At 39.3% G+C, this 21,462-nt stretch overlaps 1 protein-coding gene across 21 annotated transcripts in view; it reads right to left on the reverse strand.

Moving 5' to 3' along the window:
- GPAT3 (glycerol-3-phosphate acyltransferase 3) overlaps window positions 1-21,462 on the reverse strand; it is a 118,709-nt gene that overhangs the window by 15,935 nt on the left and 81,312 nt on the right. For 20 of the 21 annotated variants that reach the window (XM_054682878.1, XM_063808807.1, XM_063808806.1 and 17 more), the window contains 3 exons: window positions 8,073-8,343; window positions 2,556-2,630; window positions 1,583-1,672 (listed from right to left, as the gene is read on the reverse strand). In XM_054682878.1, the coding sequence (XP_054538853.1) occupies window positions 1,583-1,672; window positions 2,556-2,630; window positions 8,073-8,343 (436 nt within the window). Of the gene's footprint in view, window positions 1-1,582; window positions 1,673-2,555; window positions 2,631-8,072; window positions 8,344-20,901; window positions 21,156-21,462 lie in introns of those variants that run through there. The other variant, XM_009447623.5, reaches the window with a different exon arrangement.

Consider the following 21,462-nt stretch of genomic DNA (forward strand, 5'->3'; position numbering starts at 1 on the left):
TGGTCTCAAACTCCTGACCTCAAGTGATCTGCCCCACTTGGCTTCCCAAAGTGCTGGGATCACAGGCATGGGCCACCGTGCCTGGTCTTTTTTAAGTATATTTTTAAAAATTAAGTTTGGAGGTACATGGGCCCATCTTTAAAAGGTGATCTCTAGGTAGTGTGATGAGAGTCTGGTAGGGGGCCCATGATTTTTCCATTGATAATACACAGCTTTCACTTATTTAATCTGAAGTATTTTCACATTATTTTGATCTTCATATACATCACTTTTAGTGGTTTCATGGTAATCCACGGAGAAAATTCACCATAGTTTCCTCCCTCCTATCCTCCTAGAGCAGAGGTTGGCAAACTTTTCTTATCAAGGGCCAGACAGCAAATACTTTAAGCTTTGCAAGCCAGACAATGCTTGTCACAATTACTTGACTCTGCTGCTGTGACACAAAAGCAGCCACGGCTGTGTTCCAATAAAACGTTATTTACAGAAAACAGCTGGTGGGCCAGATTTGGCCTATAGGCTCCCAGTTCAGTTTGTTGATCTCTACCCTAGAGTGAAACCAGTATTTGACACCAATAAAGCAAAGTAGTTTTGTTTGGGCCTATACAGAGAAGAAAGAACCAAATACACAATTATTTAGCATATTTTCTTCAAAATGAGAAGCAATTCTATAAGAAGTTAGGAACTCCTCTTTATGTAATAAGTGTGCCTTTTCTACAGGTGTTTCTTCTGACTGCACCCCTGCCAGAGTGTTTTCTTTCACTCTTCACTTTAAAACTCATAGTCCAATTGCAACATCATATAATTTAAAATGTTTAAAGGGTCTTTTATGTTGGTACCACATGGTAAAGCCAAATGGCAAAATGTTTCCCTTCTACAAATGAGAAAGAAAGACCAAATCAGTAAAAAAGAGAGGCTTGGCCTAGAACTTTTGAAATGATGTTAAATCTAAAAAAAATTAAGATAATAGAAAAGTAGTTCAAATGCAATCAAAATCACTTTCACTTAGCTAATTACTTTCCTTTGCTGCCTTCATTCTCTACAATTCTGGGAGAGAAAAGCAGAATTTTGTTTTAAGGCTCAATTATGGAATTTTAGAAGTAGCAGGACTAAGAATAGAGACCACATTTCCAGACTCCACGTCTAGTCCTATTTCCACCACAGTACAGACCTGTCAACTTCATTGTTTTTAAAATCAGAGAGACATGGCTCAAAACCTGATTCCATTGTTTATTCACTGTGACCCTAAACAACAAATCCCAAAGCTTACATTTCTTCCCCTATAAAATGGGTTAACAGTGCCTATCTCATAGGGATGAGCTACAAGAAACATAGGGTCTGGCCTGCACACCATAAATGCCCAATTATTGAGCACAACTACGTGTTTATTATTATATTCTTTCTGCAAACACTGCTATTTAGTGTTTTTGTGCATCATGCCTGTGCCACACTGAGAAGTAGAGATGAACACATTGGAAGCACTCTGACTCCACCCACTTCTTCCCAGCCACTTCCAATGCTTCCTTGTCAATCTCATGCTGAATTGACCTAGAAAAAGACAGGCACATTGGCAGCAGATACTCACTTGTTATGATAATGAATGGTACCAGAGAGGGCTCGCACACAGATCCGGCAGCAAGTCAGATGGACCAGTTCACTCAGCCAGTTTTTGAGGCTGAAGGAAATAGAAACATTTTATTGTGCCATTCTGGGCACTCTTAAGAAACAATATAATAAAAGTTTTAATGTGCTTTTTCACAACAGCATACCACATTCTATTCTGGTGAACCAGTACAGTTCAATTCTTATAGTCTTATAGTCAGTTCTTATAGTCTCATTGGCACATTTAGTATTAGATCACAAAAGTCTACCAAAAAAACTGGACATAACTCTAATGAAAAGTAGCTCAAAACCACTAGGCTATTATGACAAATTCCTGAACGAGATAAAGTGAAGCTTCTTTGGTCTTGGTCTTATGAGCTTGCCAATATATAAGACTCTCTTGGGTAACTCAGTTCATTTTCTTTCTTCAATTCTCCTTTGAAAAAACAACTTCTTTCAATTAATATGGAAGTATGATTAAAAAAAATCAAAGACTATGAAGATGAAGTGAGCAGGATTCTAATAAATGAGTAGAGAACATAAATTTAATGCAATGCGGCCTGGTGTGGTGGCTCACACCTGTAATCCCAGCACTTTGGGAGGCCGAGGCAAGCAAATCACAAGGTCAGGAGTTCGAGACCCCCCTGGCCTACATGGTGAAACCCCGTCTCTACTAAAAATACAAAGAATTAGCTGGGCATGGTGGTGGGTGACTGTAATCCCAGCTACTCAGGAAGCTGAGGCAGGAGAATCTCTTGAACCCAGGAGGTGGAGGTTGCAGTGAGCCAAGATCGCACCATTGCACTCCAGCCCGGGTGACAGTACGAGACTCCGTCTCAAAAATAATAATAATAATAATAATGCAATACATAGGAATCAAACAAATATTCTCTTTGTGGACACAGCTAAGAAAAAGGACAGTCCTATGTATGGCTGGATGGAAGGAAACATTTCACCTGCTGTCTGGCAGCTGCCCAACCAGTGTAGTTCCTATAACCAGCAAACTGATCCCAATGAAAGCCAAGGTAACCCTGAAAAAGAAAAGAGAGGGCCATATAAGATTTTGACACATAGTATGGAAGTAACCAAAAAGTTCATAAATAATAAAATTGTAAATAAGTTGTAGAGTATCCACATGATGAAATATGATGCAGCCACTAAAATAACTGGGTAAATCTGTATAGCTCTAACACGGAAGAATGTTCCACGACACACTTTAAGAGGCAAAAAGCAAAGTAAGTTTCAGAATAAAGTACAGAATATGATGCCATCTGCAAAACAACAACAAACACATGTGTAACAAGTCTGTATATGCATAGAGAAGGCCTGGAAATTTTCACAAAACTATCAAGTTAAATCTATATAATCACCAAAGGGTTAACAGGGCTAGTGGAGGGAATAGATTTAAAGGTACTTTCATAATAAGAACACCAAAATATACCACCATGTAGACATCTTTTAATGCAAATCTTTTTGCATGGTTCAAGATAACTCAGAAGTTAGCAAACAAGGTGACTCACAGTACCTCTAACCTCCATATAGACATTGCCTTCTTTTTGAAAAGTGCTTTTAATATACATTCCAATGACTTCAAAAGGAAAGTAGTAATTTCTAGAAATGTAAATAGAATTATTCAAAAAGGAAAGTTAAGACAAAATCTTTCAAAATAAATAGGATTTAGTTAAAAGAGAAGAAAAATCAATAGTTTAATCACATTTTACTAATAAGATTCTTTAAATCATCTTACTTTGTCAAATGGAGAAAGCAGAAACTTTAGATTATCTCATTACTCTCTCAAATCAAACCAGAGGCCTATTTATGTCTTCCTGTTCCCAGAAGAGCACACACGTGTTGCTGAATGCGTGAGGTATTCAATAAGCAGACTGAAGGGGACCACCCCTGCAGTATCAGAAGGACCCTGTGTGTCCGGGGAAGCTACAGTGGTTGCCTAAGGTCAAGGGTCAGGAACAGTAACCCTCTCCAGGGTGAAGCTCATTTACTGCTGACACGTAGCTATCTTTACTTTCTGATCAGATATTTGGAGCATAAAATCGTTTGTCTTAACCAATCCCAGGTTTTACATTAGATGATGATGAAGCAACACCTAACACTATATACCAGGCAATATTCTAAGTACCTTTTGTATTTAACATATTTAATCATCCCCAAGACTCTATGAGGCCATAATATTATCATTATCCCCATTCTACAGATGAAAAAATTGGAGCATAGAAAGGCTAACTAACTCACCCAAAGTTACACAGAAAATAAGCAACAGAGCCAGGATTTGAACCCAGGGAGTCTGGCTCCAGAATTCATTTTCATAAGCATTATGTTATTCTGTCTTTCAGGAGATTATGATTTAACATAGCAGTTTAGCATTATTTAAAACAAGAGAAATAAGCAGTGTCTCACGGCTATAATCCCAGCAGTTTGGGAGGCCCAGGCGAGTGGATCACTTGAGGTGGGGAGTTCGAGACCAGCCTGGCCAACATGGTGAAACCCTGTCTCTATTAAAAATACAAAAATTAGGAAGGCATGGTGACACATCCCTGTAACTAGAACCGCTTGAACCCAGGAGGCAGGGGTTGGTTGCAGTGAGCCAAGATTGTGCCACTACACTTCAGCCTGGGCAACAAAGTGAGACTGTCTCAAAAAAAAAAAAAAAGAAACAGCGTAAAAGGCAGCAGTCTTAACCCATTTGGAGAAACACTCCATCAGTAACACATCTGAACATGCAGCCCAATGTGTTTAAGAATAATGTGCATACGCTGTACTGATATAATGTACATTATAAAACATCTGGAAACAAAGAATGTAAAAAAAAGTATAAATATTTTTATTTAAAAATATAGTATTTTGAAATTATATTAATGTTGCAATTTGTCCTCAAAATAGGATAATAAAGTAATACATTAATATATATTATTAATTTTATAATTATAATTATCAATTGTATAATTATAACTTAATAACATGATATATTACTATAGCTAATAAATATAATTAATACTATTACAATTTTGAGCAAGAAGAAAGCTTTTTGAATATGCTTTCCTATAAATACCTTGATAAATAAGGTGTTAAATCTTGTTAAAGATTTGACATAGCAATTTGAAGGTCAGGTTCTTTTTTCTTCTCGGTTACTGATGCAATAACTAAATTATTGTTTAATCTCATCATCAATTATGCAAAACTTTTAAAATAATGTTTTGCCATCTTGCCGCAATGAGAATCACTTGTTCCCGTCCATTAAATCAGAAGGAGTTTCATTTTAACATGTTTAACAATTGGGTTCAAAACTACTGAAACTTTTTATTTGCTAGATTAACAGGCCAGAACATTATGTATCCCAGTTTAAGTGAGCCAATGTTAGAGTTCTCATAGATGACATAAGTTTTCAGCCACAGTCTGTTTTTTAAGAGCTTTATTGACATACAATTCACATGCCATACAATTCAACCCATTAAAATGTGCAATTCAGTTCAGGCACTGGCTCACGCCTGTAATCCCAGCACTTTGGGAAGCCAAGGCAGGCGGATCACTTCAGGTCAGGAGTTTGAGACCAGCCTGGCCAACATGGTGAAACCCCATCTCTATTAAAAATACAAAAATTAGCCAGGCATGGAGGCACATGCCTGTAATTCCAGCTACTCGAGAGGCTGAGGCATAAGAATCGCTTGAACTCAGCGGGCAGAGGTTGCAGTGACCCAAGATTGTGCCTAAGTGATGGAGTGAGACTCTATCTCATCATAAAAATAAATAAATAAAATAAAGTATGCAATTCAGTAGTTTCTGGCATATTCACAGAGTTGTGCAACCATCACCACAATGTATCTTAATACAATCTGGTTTTTGAAAAGCTCATTTTGTAGTAGGTGCTTCTTTTAAAAAGCATTTACAAAGCAATTCTTCCACACTGAAGAGTATCTACTAAGAGTAGGAGTCTGAACTCTGCATTTTCTTTTTGTTCTTGGATGCTTATATCACTGCACTTGATCTTAGCCCAAAGGCCAAGAAGTAATATATGTTTACATTGCTTTATTATCTTAAATCATAGTTTCTTTGCAAAAATATTTTAAGTCACTTATCTATTTTGTGAGCATTTGTTTAGTAGATAAGGGAATCATAACAGCATTTTCTGGGCCCCCACAGCATGGTGAAAGCTAACCAACAACAAACAAGGGCATCTCAAGCACTGTGCTGTAGAATTCCTCATTCTTCTTCAGGTTACCTTGGATATGAACCAATCCATATATTAAACTTGACTAAAGCTTCATGTGTTTTTTTGTTGTTTTTTTTTTTTTTTTTTTTTTTTTTGAAATGGAGCCTCACCTCACTCTGTCACCCAGGCTGGAATACAGTGTCTCACTGCAACCTCTGCCTCCCGGGTTCAAGTGATTTCTCCTGCTTCAGCCTCCCAAGTAGCTGGGACTACAGGCATGTGCCACCACACCTGGCTAATATTTGTATTTTTAGTAGAGATGGAGTTTAACCATGTTGGCCAGGCTGATATAGAACTCCTGACCTCAACTGATCTACCCACCTCGGCCTCCCAAAGGGCTGGGATTACAGGCAAGAGTCACTATGCCCGGCCCAGCTTCATTTTTTTTTTTTTTTTTTTTTGAGACAAGAGTCTCGCTCTGTCACCCAGGCTGGAGTGTAGTAGCGTGATCCTGGTTCACTGCAACCTCTGCCTCCTGGGTTCAAGTAATTCTCTGCCTCAGCCTCCCAAGTAGCTGGGACTACAAGTGCGCATCACCACACCTGGGTAATTTTTGTATTTTTGGTAGAGATGGGGTTTCACCATGTTGTCCAGGCCAGTCGAACTCCTGGCCTCAAGTGATCTGCCCAACTCAGCCTCCCCAAGTGCTAGTATTACAGGTGTGAGCCACCATGCCCCTGGGCTTTTTCTTTTTAAGAATGAAAACAGAATAAATGGAAGCTCTAGTTATAAAGCGAACAGAAGCTTTTTTTCTTTCTTTCTTTCTTTTTTTTTTTTTTTTTGATACGCAGTCTCACTCTATTGCCAGGCTAGAGTGCAGTGGCACAATCACAGCTCACTGCAACCTCTGCCTCCCAGGTTCAAGAGATTCTCCTGCCTCAGCCTCCCGAGTAGCTGAGACTAGGTGTGCTCCACCACGCCCAGCTAATTTTTGTATTTTTAGTAGAGACGAGGTTTCACCATGTTGGCCAGGATGGTCTCGATCTCTTGATCTTGTGATCCGCCCGCCTCGGCCTCCCAAAGTGCTGGGATTACAGGCGTGAGCCACTGCACCCAGCCAGAACAGAAGCTTTTAGTAAATAAGAGCTCTAATATTTCCTTCCTGCATGCCAATGGATAGTCTTGTACACTCCCAGAGTACATGAACCCTGTTTTGGGGGCACTAGTTTAAGGTTCAAGCAAAATTATATGTGAAACCTTGAATTTCGCTTCATTATCACAGCTGAAATGATTCCCAAAAGACATACTATGCCCCAATGTCTGAACTAGCAATATGGGCAAAAAAAAAAAAAAAAAAAACACAGAAATAATTTCTTAGAAATCTGCATTTCCCTGTAGTTAAGCAATACTTTCCCTGGTAATAAATCTGAATGAGGCAAGCATAGGCCACCCTGGGGGTGGTAAAAAGATTTCAATTCATGTGCCAAGTTTAGTTGGCAGGTAGCCACTGCCTGGAAAGCTCTGCTGAGAGGATGCCAAGGCCATGTCCAGGGAAATGAAGCAAGATGATCAACAATAATGTTGTGGCTGGTATACGTGCCTACTACTGCTACCACCACGCTAATCAGATCTCAGCCACTTACAGCTTCATCCCACCACGCAGTGCCTTCTACTCATGTTCCACATCGTGCTTTCCATAAACTAGGCTTGACACTGCCTCCTCACCAGGTGGCACTCAAGCTCAGAAGCGGAAGGGGACCCAGGTGGGGACACTTTAATAAGAGCAGTCCGTGATCACAATGAATTGGATGGAACAAACATACTTCGAAATGGCTCTCTCCCACGTGTAACCACACTCAGGAATTTTTTCTCTCTTATGCAATTATGAAGTGCTATGGACTGGCAAAGAAAGGCAGTGGGTTCTGGTCAGCTCTTAACAGTTTGGCTGATGCTCTAGTGAATATGAAACTGTTAATGATCTCTCTTCTACTTCTTCCTCTTCCCCTTCTTCTTCTTCTTCTTCACTTCCCTTTTCTCTCCATCCTCAAGTTAGCTCAGACTCTAATAGCAAAGTGGATCCAGATTCTAAGATATACATTGGATTCTGAATATACAACTTCATTTGGGGAAAAATTGTGAAAGGAAAATGGATACGTAATACATTCCTGCAGAGGTCATGTTTGGTGGCATTTCCTACGTGGGAATGGGTGGAATAAGCACCACAGAACACTTACGTGGCCATTATGTACATGATTCAAAAAGAAAGCTGAGTCAAGCGTATCATCAAATTGCCAGGCATATGACTTACCTCAGAGGCAGTAGGACACAATAGCGCACTATGACGCCCAGCACCCACACCATAGTGAGCCGCAGACTGATGTACTGGAAATTTACATTGGTTCTTGTGAGGAGATTCCATGACACTAGCTCCTCTGAGGAAAACCTCTGGGTCACTTCATCTTCTACAATGGCTTCCAATCCCTTCTTGGAGAAATAAAACACGTCAGACAGCTCAAAGTCCCTTCCTCGTAGACCAGAGAGCCCTTTTTCCATGGGTGACTCATCTCTTTGGATAATACCTTAAAAGAAAGCATCAGGACATGAGAAAATGCCATGGGACAGAAGAATTGACCAAAAGGGCAACTTTAACTGTGTAGAAGTTAAATATGCCAAACAAGTAAATAAGTTTAATGGGTGACATCAGCCATCTTCAGAAGTAAGAGACAAACAATTGCAGTGGGAAAAGAGGTGAAATCACTGTGTCTGCATGAAATGGCCTCTACCCCATGATCTTTGTTAATTATAAAGAGGGGTTTTTGGTCCTCCATAATCCTCTTGTTTGGATTTCTTCCCTGCATACCATTAGACAAAGAACTCACACACACACACACACACAAAATTCTCCCCAAGTATAACTCTAGATTGTGTAAAAACAAAGACTTCTGTTCTCCCTGAAAAAAACCATAAAATCAAAAAGCAAGCAAAATGGCAAAAGATTCACCATAAATGGCAAAAAGTTGATTTTTTTTTTTTTTTTGAGACGGAGTCTTGCTCTGTCGCCCAGGCTGGAGTGCAGTGGCGTGATCTCAGCTCACTGCAAGCTCCGCCTCCCGGGTTCATGCCAATCTCCTGCCTCAGCCTCCCAAGCAGCTGGGACTACAGGCACCCGCCACCACACTCGGCTAATTTTTTGTATTTTTAATAGAGACAGGGTTTCACCATGTTAGCCAGCAAGGTCTCGATCTCCTGACCTCGTGATCTGCCTGCCTCTGCCTCCCAAAGTGCTGGGATTACAGGCGTGAGCCACCGCGCCCGGCCGATTTTTTAATATATGAAAATTATTTAATAAGAAAAACACAGCCTCCTGCATAAAAGTAAGCAAAGTTCACAGAAACAACATGAATATTAATAGTTAATATCGTACAACTTTTCACTAGTGAAAAAGGAAATGTGAATTAGACAAAGGCCTATTTACAGTATCAAATCAGCAGCATTTTATTCAATGATAAAATTCAATGACTTGAAATGACACAGGTACTCTCATATTCAACTTGTACAAGTACGGAAGTAGTAGCAACTTTGTCAAAGTTGGTTTGGCATGAAAAGACTGAAGATAGTTTTGCTGATGATCAATAACTCCAATTCTAGGAATCTGTCCTCAGAAAATAATTAGAAATGTAGGCAAATGTAGGCAAGGGTGTTCACTGTAGCATTCTTCATTACAATTAATCCAAACAATGATATAAAATGCACCCATTAACAAATACTATAATGTTAATCAAGAAAAGACGGAATCTAAAACTATAGTTTCACTCTATGAAATACATATACATAGAAAAAATGTAAAAATGAAAACACTAAGTAGCTATTTCTAGACAACAGGATTAGGTTTTCCTCTCTGTGCTGTTACTGTATTTTCCATCAAGAAAATAATTAAATGATTTTTAAAGCAGCATAAATTTTTATGAATTGAAAAATGACTACTGTCATTCAATTCTAACTACTAAATACAAAAAATGAGAAAGTCTTCAAAGAATAAAGAGTAGCTATATACACAGTCATATGATCATTCATTGGTTCCTTTGGGGTGTATCACAAAAGGTTACTTCTGACATTAGACTACAAAGAAAAATATTTTCTTTTGAGATAGTAATTAAGATGTTAAATTCCCTGAAAGAAGATCTTTTTTGATCACCTCATTTTCCAGTTTACTAGGAAATCAATGAGGAAAATGGACAGTGCTGTATTACCTATCCCGGGAAGAGTTATACGTGTATTAGTAGAAAGAGCTGTAATAGTTCAGTTTTCGGAAGGACTAATACTACACTAGAGGAGAAAGGAAAGAGGACCTGGAGTCAAAAGCCAAGTCCTGTTTAGGACAACCACCAGCTCCATGACTGATGTCTTTTATAAACTGAGAGAATGGAAACAATTTAGTTTTCTTACAGGGCTAATGTTTTATGATTTTAGGTTTGGGATATATGGGGATTTTGGAGTTTTTGTCCTACATGCAAAGTTTATACCTAGTCACCTTAAGAATTAAAGCAATAGGGGCTTGGCATGGGGGCTTATGCCTGTAATTCCAACACTTTGGGAGGTCAAGGTGAGCGGATCACTTGAGCCCAAGAGTTTGAGACCTACCTGGGCAACATGGTGAAACCCGTCTCCACAAAAAATACAAAAATTAGCTGGACATGGTGGCATGTGCCTCTAGTCCCAGCTACTTGGGAGGCTGAGGCAGGGGGATCACTTGAGCCCAGAAGATGGAGGCTGCAGTGAGCCATGATCATGCCATTGCACTCCAGCCTGGGTGACAAAATGAGATGGAAAGGGGAGGGGAGGGGAGGGGAGGGGAACAGAGGGGAGGGGCGGGAAGGGAAGGGAAAGGGAGAAAAGAGGGAGAGAAGGAAGGAAGGAAGGGGAGAGAGAGAAAGAGAAATAAAAATTAAGAAAGGAAAGAAAGAAAGAGAGAGAGGGAGGGAGGGAGAAAGGAAGGAAGGAAGGAAGGAAGGAAAGAAAGAAAAAGAAAAGAAAAGAAAGAAAGAAGAAAGAAAGAAAAGAAAAAAGAACAGAAAGAGGGAGGGAGGGAGGGAAGGGAGGGAAGGAAGGAAGGAAGGAAGGAAAAAAGTAAGTTCTTGAATGATTATTAGGTTCTCTTTTTCAGAAGTCAAGTCTAAGTGGTTTAACCTTTTTTCACCATCTCCAAAAGAGGTTTAATCAGTATTAGAGGATGAACCATGATAGTGTCCCTACTGAATTACCCTTTTGCTCTACAGGCACTGCAATACCACTCAAAGCCCGTTACTCAATCTAAGTACTGGCCAGTATTTAGCAGTGCAACAGTTTCATTACAGCAGGAGGGAAGAATACCTTCTTCAGCAAATTTCTGAATGAAATACCCTGGGGACAATAGACAGCCTTCCTAAAAATAACCTTTTTCAGAGGGGCCAGAGATAAGAATGCAAGTTCAATTGCCCCATATTATTTGACTGAGCCAAGAGAGAAGAGATCTGCAAACAATGCCAGCCCTCCAGCCCCTACACACTTGTTGTGCAATGTTTTCTCTGCCTTCTTACCTAGTTTATTCTGTGTAACTTAAATAAAATATAACTCAATTTTATATTTTAGTTAAGCATCTTTCAAAAGTATGTAGGTAACTGCAATTTATCTAGCCGACAAAGGATTAATTTCCCAAAGGATTAATTTCCAGAATATATTAAGACTTACAAAAAATTAATTTAAAAATGTCAAAGAACTCTCTTTTAAAAATGGCTAAGAATATAGCAAGCAATTCATAAAAGAGTAGCCTTATTGATGAAACATTTGAAAAGATGTTCTGCTTCACTATAATGAAAGAAATGCAAACTCAAACCACAGTGAGGCCAGGTATGGTGGCTCACACCTGTAATCCCAGCACTTTGGGAGGCCGAGGTGGGCAGTTCACTTGAGGTCAGGAGTTTGAGACCAGCCTGGCCAACATGGTGAAACCACGTCTCTACTAAAAATACAAAAAATTAGCCAGGCGTGGCGGCACACGCCTGTAATCCCGGCTACTGGGGAGGCTGAGGCAGTAGAATCACTTGAATCCGGAAGGTGAGGGTTGCAGTGAGCTGAGATTGCACCACTACACTACTCCAGCCTGGGCAACAGAACGAGACCCTGTCTCAAAAAAAAAAAAAAAAAAGCCACAATGACATACTCCTTCATACCCATAAGCCTGATAAAGATGTTTAATCTGATAATGTGAAGTACTGGTAAAGATGTGCAAATTCAAAGACATTCAGAGCCTATGACCTAGCAATTCCACTCCCAGGTATAACTTAGGAAGATCTCTTTAAAAAATAATTTCAAACATACAGAGAAGTTGCAACAGTAGGTCACTTCACCCAGATTCACTAATTGCCAACATCTTGCCACATTTGCTTTATTGTTCTACCTTTATATGTATATTAAAAAATTTTCCTGAGCCACTTAGAATATGTAGTAAACATCATACCCATTACCCCCAAATACTTCAGCATATGTTTCCTTAGGACACAGAGATTCACTTATTTAACCAAATTATAATTATCAAAATCAAGGAGGTTGACATTAATGCAATATGAGAATCTAATCTACAGACTGTATTCAAATTTTGACAGTTGTCTCACTAACATCCTTTACAGCAATTTTTTTTTTTCTGGTCCAGGATTGCACCTTACATTTACATGTCAAGTCATTTTAGTCTCTTTAAACGTGGAAAGGTTCCTCAGCCTTCCTTTGTCTTTCAAGATACTGACATTTCTTAAAAGTATGAGCTATTTATTTCATAGAGTAGCTCTTAATTTGGATTTGCCTAACGTTTCTTCATGATTAGATGCAGATTGTATACTTTGGGAAGTAATAATACAATGTAAGGAATGTGGTGTTCTCAGTGCATCTCATCAGGAGACAGTTTGTCATGACTGGTGATGTGTGACTTTGATCACTTGGCTGAAAGTGGTGCTTCCAGGTTTCTCCATGTAACATTAGTATTTTTTCTCTTTATGATTAATAAGTAGGTACTTATTACGTACAAGCATCTATAAAGGGGAGATACTTTGAGACTATGTAAATAACCTGCTCCCCATGGATATTTAGGATATCAAACTTTGTATATTCAAATTTTCACCCGTGGTATTACCATCTATTGATGACTCTGGCCTTAATGAGTAAGTACTATGTGTCTTTTAAAATGATATTTTCTCACTCCATTGGGCATAGTGGTTCACACCTGTAATCCCAGTACTTTGGGAGGCAGAGGCGGGCGGATCACTTGAGGTCAGGAGTTCCAGACCAGCCTGGCCAACATGCGAAATCCCATCTCTAATAAAAATACAAAAAAATTAGCTGGGCATGGTGCCACACACCTGTAATTCCAGCTACTTGGGAGGCTGAGGTATGAGAATCGCTTGAATCGGGGAAGCAGAGGTTACAATGAGCCAAGATCACACCACTGCACTCCAGCCTGGGTGACAGAGTGAGACTCTGTCTCAAAAGTAAATAAATAAATAAATAAATAAATAAATAAAATGATATTTTCTCACTCCTTCAATCTTTCCACATTTATTATTTGGCATTCCACCTTAACGAGCTTTTTCTCTTATTCTCCAGAGAGATTCTTATAAAACTGTGCACAAGGAGACATATACAAGAACACTTTGCCACATTGTTTGCATTAGCAAAATAGTGGAAACAATCTAAAGTCCATTAAGGAGAGACTAGATAAGAGACTTGATAGATATATACAGTGAATATATATGAGCTAAAATAAATTAGCTAGAACATGTACTAATTTAGATAATTCTGAAACATCAGAATGAGCAAAAGTCAGAATGAACACAAAACGATATGTGGAAGACAACATTTTTATCATTTGAATAATGCAAAACAATAAATACTATGTATGAAGGATATATACATATGTAAGGGAAGTATGAAAATACGCATCAAGATAAGCATGAAAGTCAGAGTAGTAGTTCCAAGGAGTAGCAGGGTAAGGGATCAGGAAAGGATACCTAGGAGAATTCCATTGTTTCTGTAATGTTGTATTTATTAAATGAGGTGGCAAGTACACATGTGATATAACCAAAAAATAAAGTGCTACATGGAACTGACAGTTGTCCCTAAGATGAAAATCTGTACTGTAAAAGAGCAGGTACCAGACTATGAGTGCTCTAATATTAGGCACACAATATCTGAAAATGGGTACTATTATAAAATTAGGTGTCAGCCGGGTGCAGTGGCTCACGCCTGTAATCCCAGCACTGTGGGAGGCCGAGGCGGGTGGATCACGAGGTCAGGAGATCGAGACCATCCTGGCTAACACAGTGAAACCCCGTCTCTACTAAAAATACAAAAAAATTAGCCAGGCGTGGTGGTGGGCACCTGTAGTCCCAGCTGCTGGGGAGGCTGTGGCAGGAGAATGGTGTGAACTCGGGAGGTGGAGCTTGCAGTGAGCCAAGATCGCACCACTGCACTCCAGCCTGGGCGACAGAGCAAGCCTCCATCTCAAAAAAAATAAATAAATAAAATAAAATTAGGTGTCAAAAGGAGCACGACTGAAAACATAATGTTACTTTCTCCTGAGATATGTTGACTATTGAGGGTCTGAGTTACAGATCCAATTTACCTAAATATAAGCTCTGACAGGAAAAAATATTCAATTCAATCAACATATAGGGAACACTCACTATGCGTTAGGCCTCAAATTACAGATTAGAAAGGAAGAGAGGAAATACTTGTTTTGGCACCAAGAAATGTTCGTTGGCCGGGCGCGGTGGCTCACACCTGTAATCCCAGCATTTTGGGAGGCCGAGGCGGGCGGATCACGAGGTCAGGAGATCGAGACCATCCTGGCTAACATGGTGAAACCCCGTCTCTACTAAAAATACAAAAAATTAGCCTGGCGAGGTGGCGGGCGCCTGTAGTCCCAGCTACTTGGGAGGCTGAGGCAGGAGAATGACGCGAACCCCAGGGGGCGGAGCCTGCAGTGAGCCGAGATCGCGCCACTGCACTCCAGCCTGGGCGATAGCGAGACTCCGTCGTCTCAAAAACAAACAAAAAGAAATGTTCGTGAGTAGACCGAAAGTCTTCAAAATACATAGAAATAAACACATATCAGATTAGCTGACAGATTCAATTATTATATTAGTTTTGTTATCATTAAAGCAATCTCATTATTTTTAATAAGTTAATCCTGATCCTTCAAAGCAGCCCACAGTTCTTAAATCGGTAAAACTCTAATTCTAAAAAAAAAAAAAAAAAAAAAATTCCTTTTACTTTACAAGTCAGCTTTAAAAGGGTAAAGCCATAAACGTATGAACTTTGTTCTTACACCAAATGCTTTCACCAAGCCAACACAGTCCATGCTTGGATGAAGATAAAATTACAACTGTCTCTCTATCTCATGCAAGCGATTAATTGCACAAGCTGCCCTGTGCCCCTGTGCCTTTAGCAAGTCACTTGTACATAAATAATACCAGATACGAAAGGCCTGTGGAAATGAAGGCAGAAGTTGAAACCATCTCAAACATAATTAACTCTAAATTAGCTGAGTGAACTCTTAGAATAACAGTCCATTTATAAATCACACTAGTTTTTCTGTCCTCCAGTTGTAAAGCAAACTTCCTAAGCAAGCAGTTAAGAAAATCAGGGTCTACTGCAGACCAAAGAAGATACAGTAGCTTATATACAGAAGTAGACCCTTAATCTACCAATGGCCTGTGTTCCAAACACAGCAGCAAAACCTTCAGCATTCAAAACACTTTCTCATGGAAGCCTTGATTGAAGTGGTCTGTGTGAGCAAGAACCCTACCCAGTCATAAGCCTAACTCACTTAAAAACAGGTGATCACAGAGCAGTAATGGCATGAAATAGAAAGTCTCTCTTAACACTGTTTCTATAGGAAATTTTTAAATTAAATCTAGTTTGGAATTGACAAAAATATAGTCCTAAATCCCATAGAGACTGGAAGGGGGGCTTGGGGGAATGTTCTGGGGTACTGGTAATGTTCAATTTATTGACCTAGATGAGAGGTATACAAGCAAGTTCATTTTGGAAAATGCATGAAGTTGTATACTTATTTCACACTCCTGTCTATGTATGTTATTATTTTTAAATTGGGCAGGGAGGAGTTTACCTGTTCCAGCACCAATTATTGGTGGTAGTGTCCTTTTCCTGGCATGAGAAGCTCCTCTGAGGGGCTCAGATCCTTGGCAAAGAAGCCAGGCCTAGATCCTTCCCTACCATCTCCAACTTCCTTCCTGACCCATAAATGTGATTAGTGTGATTAAAGAAGAGACCACGATAAGGTAATATAATGACCAACTGTATGTATACATTGGGGAATGAGATGGACCAGTGCTACTGGGATTAAAGAACAGAAATATTCAATGTCAAGGAAGAGGCCTGGCCCATGCTCAAGCAATCACCTAGATGTAAAGACTAAAAAGATCATTAAGGCCAGGTGCAGTGGCTCATGCCTGTAATCCTAGCACTTTGGGAGGCTGAGGTGGGCAGATCACCTGAGGTGAGGCACTTGGACCCAGCCTGGCCAATGTAGTGAAACCCCATCTCTACTAAAAATACAAAAATTAGCCAGGCATAGTGGCAAGCACCTGTAGTCCCAGCTACTCAGGAGGCTGAGGTAGGGAATCACTTGAACCCAGGAAGAGGAGGTTGCAGTGAACCAAACCAAGATCACGCCACTGCACTCCAGCCTGGGTGACAGAGTGAAACTCCATCTCAAAATAAATAAATAAATAAAATAAAATAAAAGATCATTATACCATCTTAACAAGCTAGTACCAAGGACAGATCCCAGGAATATACAACTGATCTCCATCTTGTCCTTCTACAGTTCATTAATCACTAGATATGTTAATATGTTAATTACTGCATCAACAACATAGTCACCTAACTGCACAGATTTCCAGTCCACGTTTTGCCACCTTTTCTCACAATAATGTAGCTGTAACACTGCAAGGCTAACCTCTAGATATACCAAATCCAAACCATTCCCTGAGCCATTAGTTAAGTTAAGATTTCCAGGACATAAGTTAGGCCACTTGGCTAAGCTCATTTCACAGCGACTCCTTTGTGATCCTGATTATCACTGCTTCCCTTCCCAAACATTTTTAAATTTTTATATTGTTATTAATTTAGTTAAGCGTAATAATGGCATTAGGGTTATATTTTTCAAAAAGTCTATTTTTTGAGGTGTGTCCTGAAGTATGTAAAAGGATATGATATCTGGAATTAACTTTAAAATACTTTCATAAAAGGATATACATGAAGATGAGACTATGGTATTTCTAATTACTTATTGGTGTTCTCTACCTTTCTACATTGCTCATATATTGCTTCTGTAATTAATTTTTTTAATTGAAAAATACTTACACAAAGGAAAACCTGAAAAAAAAGAATAGATGTAGCAAATTCTTGATAACTGTTGAATTTGGGTGATGGGTATAAGGTGACTAATTGTACTATTCTTTCTACTTTTAAAAAATTAATACTATGCTTAAAAATGCACTTAAGAAATTTGTTGGAGATATCAGCTTAGCTGAGGATCAATTTCCTCATCTAAATTTTAATAAATCATTTGCTCATTCATTCAGTTAGTCAATATATAAAGAGTGACAGGCAGCAGACAAGATACTAAGTTATAAGGGAAAGGGAGAAAAAAGGGTTGAGCTAACTCAGTGGTTCTCAAGCTTGGCTGCATTCCATAATTCTCTGTGGAATCTTTTAAAAAAACAGACACCAGGGCCCACTCCCAGATATATTAAACTAAAATGTCAGCTACATTTTAAAATATATATATCAAGCCAAGCGCAGTGGCTCACATCTGTAATCCCAGCACTTTGGGAGGACAACGGGGGTGGATTACCTGAGGTCAGGAGTCTGAGACCAGCCTGGCCAACATAGTGAAACCCCCGTCTCTATGAAAAACACAAAAATTAGTCAGTGTGATGGCAGGCACCTGTACTCACAGCTACTTGGGAGGCTGACACAGGAGAATTGCTTGAACCCGGGAGGCAGAGATTGCAGTGAGCCGAGATGGCACCACTGCACTCCAGCCTGGATAAAAGAGGGAGACTCCATCTCAAAAAACAACAACAACAAAACTATATATGTGTATATACACATATATATATATATGCGTGTATATATATATGTGTGTGTATATATGTGTGTGTATATATATATATATACACATATATATATGAGTGGGGGAAAACTATAAGGAAATACATTAAAATATTAGGCTTTTTCTGATTAATAAGTATTTCATATGGCTGATTTTTAACTTATTTATACTTCTGCAATGTCTAATTTTTCAACAAAGTATATATACTTTGTTGAAAAATACTTACATTGAGAAAAATACTTAAGATGTTATTTTTAAAACTATAATGAGATACTACTACATACCCACAAAAATGGCTAAAATTTTAAAAGGCCAAAAATACCAAGTGCTGGAGATGCTAGGGACCAACTGGAACTCTCAAACTTTGCTGCTGAGAGTGTACAAACATTTTAGAATACCATGTAGCAGTTTCTAATAAAGTTCAACAAATACTTGCTTACCCTATGGCACAGACAGTCATAAGAATGTCTGTACAATGTTTATAGCAGCTTTATTCCTAATGGCTAAAAACTGGAACTAACCCAATTATCATCAATCGACATTATAATAAATAAACAAACTATTGGTATTATATAAAGGAATACTCCATAGCAATTATTTTTAAAAATCCACTGATTCATGCAACATGGAGAAATCTCACAAATATTATACAGGGTGGGAACAAAAACAGACACAAAGAATATATAATGTATGATTTCATTTATGTAAATGTCAAAAACAGTAAAAACAGACGATGACAGAAATCAGAAGAGAGAGTACCACTGGGACTGAGAGAAGAAGGGCAGATACTGAGCAGGGGCTTAAGAGAACTTTGAGATCATAAATGTGTTCTTTAGCTCGACTGGGGTAATCACATGAGCCTACAAATATGTAAAAAATCATGTATCTGAACACTGAATATGTGCATTGTAACAGATGCAAATTATACCTCAATTTTTTTTTAATCAGAAAAAAAAGGTTACCTTTAAGAGTTCTCCCAAGCTGGGCACAGTGGCTCACGCCTGTAATCCCAACACTTTGGGAGGCCAAGGCGGGTGGATCACCTGAGATCAGGAGTTCGAGACCACCCTGGCCAACATAGTAAAACCCTGTCTCCACTAAAAATATGAAAATTAGCCAGGCATGGTAGTGCACATCTGTAGTGCCGGCTACTCAGGAGGCTGAGGCAGGAGAATCACTTGAACCCAGGAGGCGGAGGTTGCAGTGAGCCGAGATCGTGCCGCTGCACTCCAGCCTGAGTGACTGAGCAAGACTCCGTCTCAAAAAAAAAAAAAAAAAAAAAAGAGTTCTCCCAAATTTCTAGCTATAGTTTCAATTAAAGGCTCTAGCCAATCCTATCTTCCCATGTATATTTTAAAATCTTCCTTCCTAAACTAAAAGGCAGCTGACATTGACTGAGTGTCTCCTGATGCCAGGCTGTATATAAAACCCTTGACACCTACACTTTTGTAGTCTTCGCAATCCTATGAGGTATTCTGTATTATCTCCAACTTATACATGAGGAAATTAAAGTGCAGAGGGGTTGAGTAACTTGCCTGGGGCCAGAGAGAAGAAGGAACTGAGCCAGGATTTGCAACCAAGTCGGTGACTCCAAAACCAAGTGCTTCCTCATATGTTATTGCCTCAAGTTTCACATCGCTCTAACCAATACCTGCCCACTGACGAATCCCAAATATGTAAGATATTTCTCGTCAATACAACACCACCCCCAGTTCTTCCTTGCTAAACAGAAAGCCCTGAGTAGCAGCTCTTCCTAGCATTTCTCCTACCTTTGAGGGAAGAAAGAGAACTTTAATTGATACAAGAAAATCTATATATGGCCCCTATCTAACATTAATCTAGACATGCACTTACAATTCACTTACACGTGATCATTCTTCCCAGAAAGTTGTGACTCAATTCACCCTTTTTTTTTTTAACTGAGGCAGGAATCTTTTACAGCTTGGAACCCACTTAAATTCCTCTCATTTAGAATCTCTGGGCCATCCTACAATAAGCCAAACAAACAAACAAACAAAACCATGCCCTGGGCAGTGGTGCACCAAGTGGTCCCCAGTGCTGTAGTTCAGCCAGGTCCACGTTGTCCAAGGAGACCGTTCTGCCCTCTGCTAAGACTCTGTAACATCAGTGCACAGGCATCCTGCCAGTATCCTTACTCTTCAAGGCCTCTACACGGCAGAAGCAGCTTCCCTACACATCTTACAGATTAGTAAAGGTTTAGAAAGGATAATCACCCTTGATTTGTTGTTGGTGTTATTGTTCTTAGATATATTCTCACACCTTCTACCATTTTTACATCTTTATTAACCTGGACCGTCAGCCAGGCAAGGTTTATAGAAAATGGTCTCTCTTTTTTGGTCCAAAGAGCCAAGCAGCCCTGCTATATTCTCAGTCATCACTCCAGGTTTCAGTTCAAGGTCTTTGAGCAAAAGACAGATTGACCATGAAGCCAGTAAGGTTAAACTTCAGGGTCCAGACTTGCATAGGCTCCTTCCAAGGTCCTGTACTTACTTTTGCATGGATCACTTTGTATTCCTTATTAAAGAAGGCCTCTAAATTGCATAAGCTTTAAGCCCCCCAAGACCTGGACTTGCCCCTACCTCTGAATAACATTATCATTTTGTTGATACAAACAACAGATCTATGTTAAACCATTCACCTTACAAATGAAGCTGATTTAGGAGAAATACTTAAGATGAGAGAACCAACTTATTACCAGTAAGTATTAGAACACTGGGAGGTCACAGACACACATAACATCTTTCCACTTAATTTCACATATTATGAATAGTATTTTATCTATTTAATTGTTACATTAGCAATGTACTAGTAAGAGAGGTTGCTCCTTGTTAGGCAGTTTTGTGGTTATTTTAAGGTTTTAAGTTTCTCAGTTATTGGAAGTGGGGGAATTGAAGAGGATGGCAAATGAAAAATGTGAATACAGGCCGGGCGTGGTGGCTCATACCTGTAATCCCAGCACTTTGGAGGCTGAGGTGGGTGGATCACCTGTCAGGAGATCGAGCCTATCCTGGTTAACATGGTGAAACCCCGTCTCTAGTAAAAATACAAAAAGTTGGCCGGGTGTGGTGGCGGGTGCCTGTAGTCCCAGCTACTCCGGACGCTGAAGCAGAAGAATGGCGTGAACCTGGGAGGCGGAGCTTGCAATGAGCCTAGATCGCGCCACAGCACTCCAGCCTGGGCAACAGAGCGAGACTCCGTCTCAAAAAAAAAAAAAAAGTGAATACAAATGAAAAATTAAAAAACACTACATAAAAGTTTCACAGGTTTCCTGGTAGCAATAACCCTGCCTTAGAAGAAATAGATTATGATATACCATACAATAGGTCCATAAAATGAAAAGGGGAAGAAGTCATCACAACTATGATGACCTTTAATATACATGAAATGTGCTCAAAATAAATGCATCTCCTTTGGTTTTCCTAAGCGCTACTCAATCATGATGACTCAATCACAATTGCCTATTTTTAAAAAAAGCATTCGAATTATGAAACTACTCACGCTCCCC

The sequence above is a fragment of the Pan troglodytes genome, chromosome 3 (genome assembly GCF_028858775.2).
Source record: "Pan troglodytes isolate AG18354 chromosome 3, NHGRI_mPanTro3-v2.0_pri, whole genome shotgun sequence".
NCBI lineage: Eukaryota > Metazoa > Chordata > Mammalia > Primates > Hominidae > Pan > Pan troglodytes.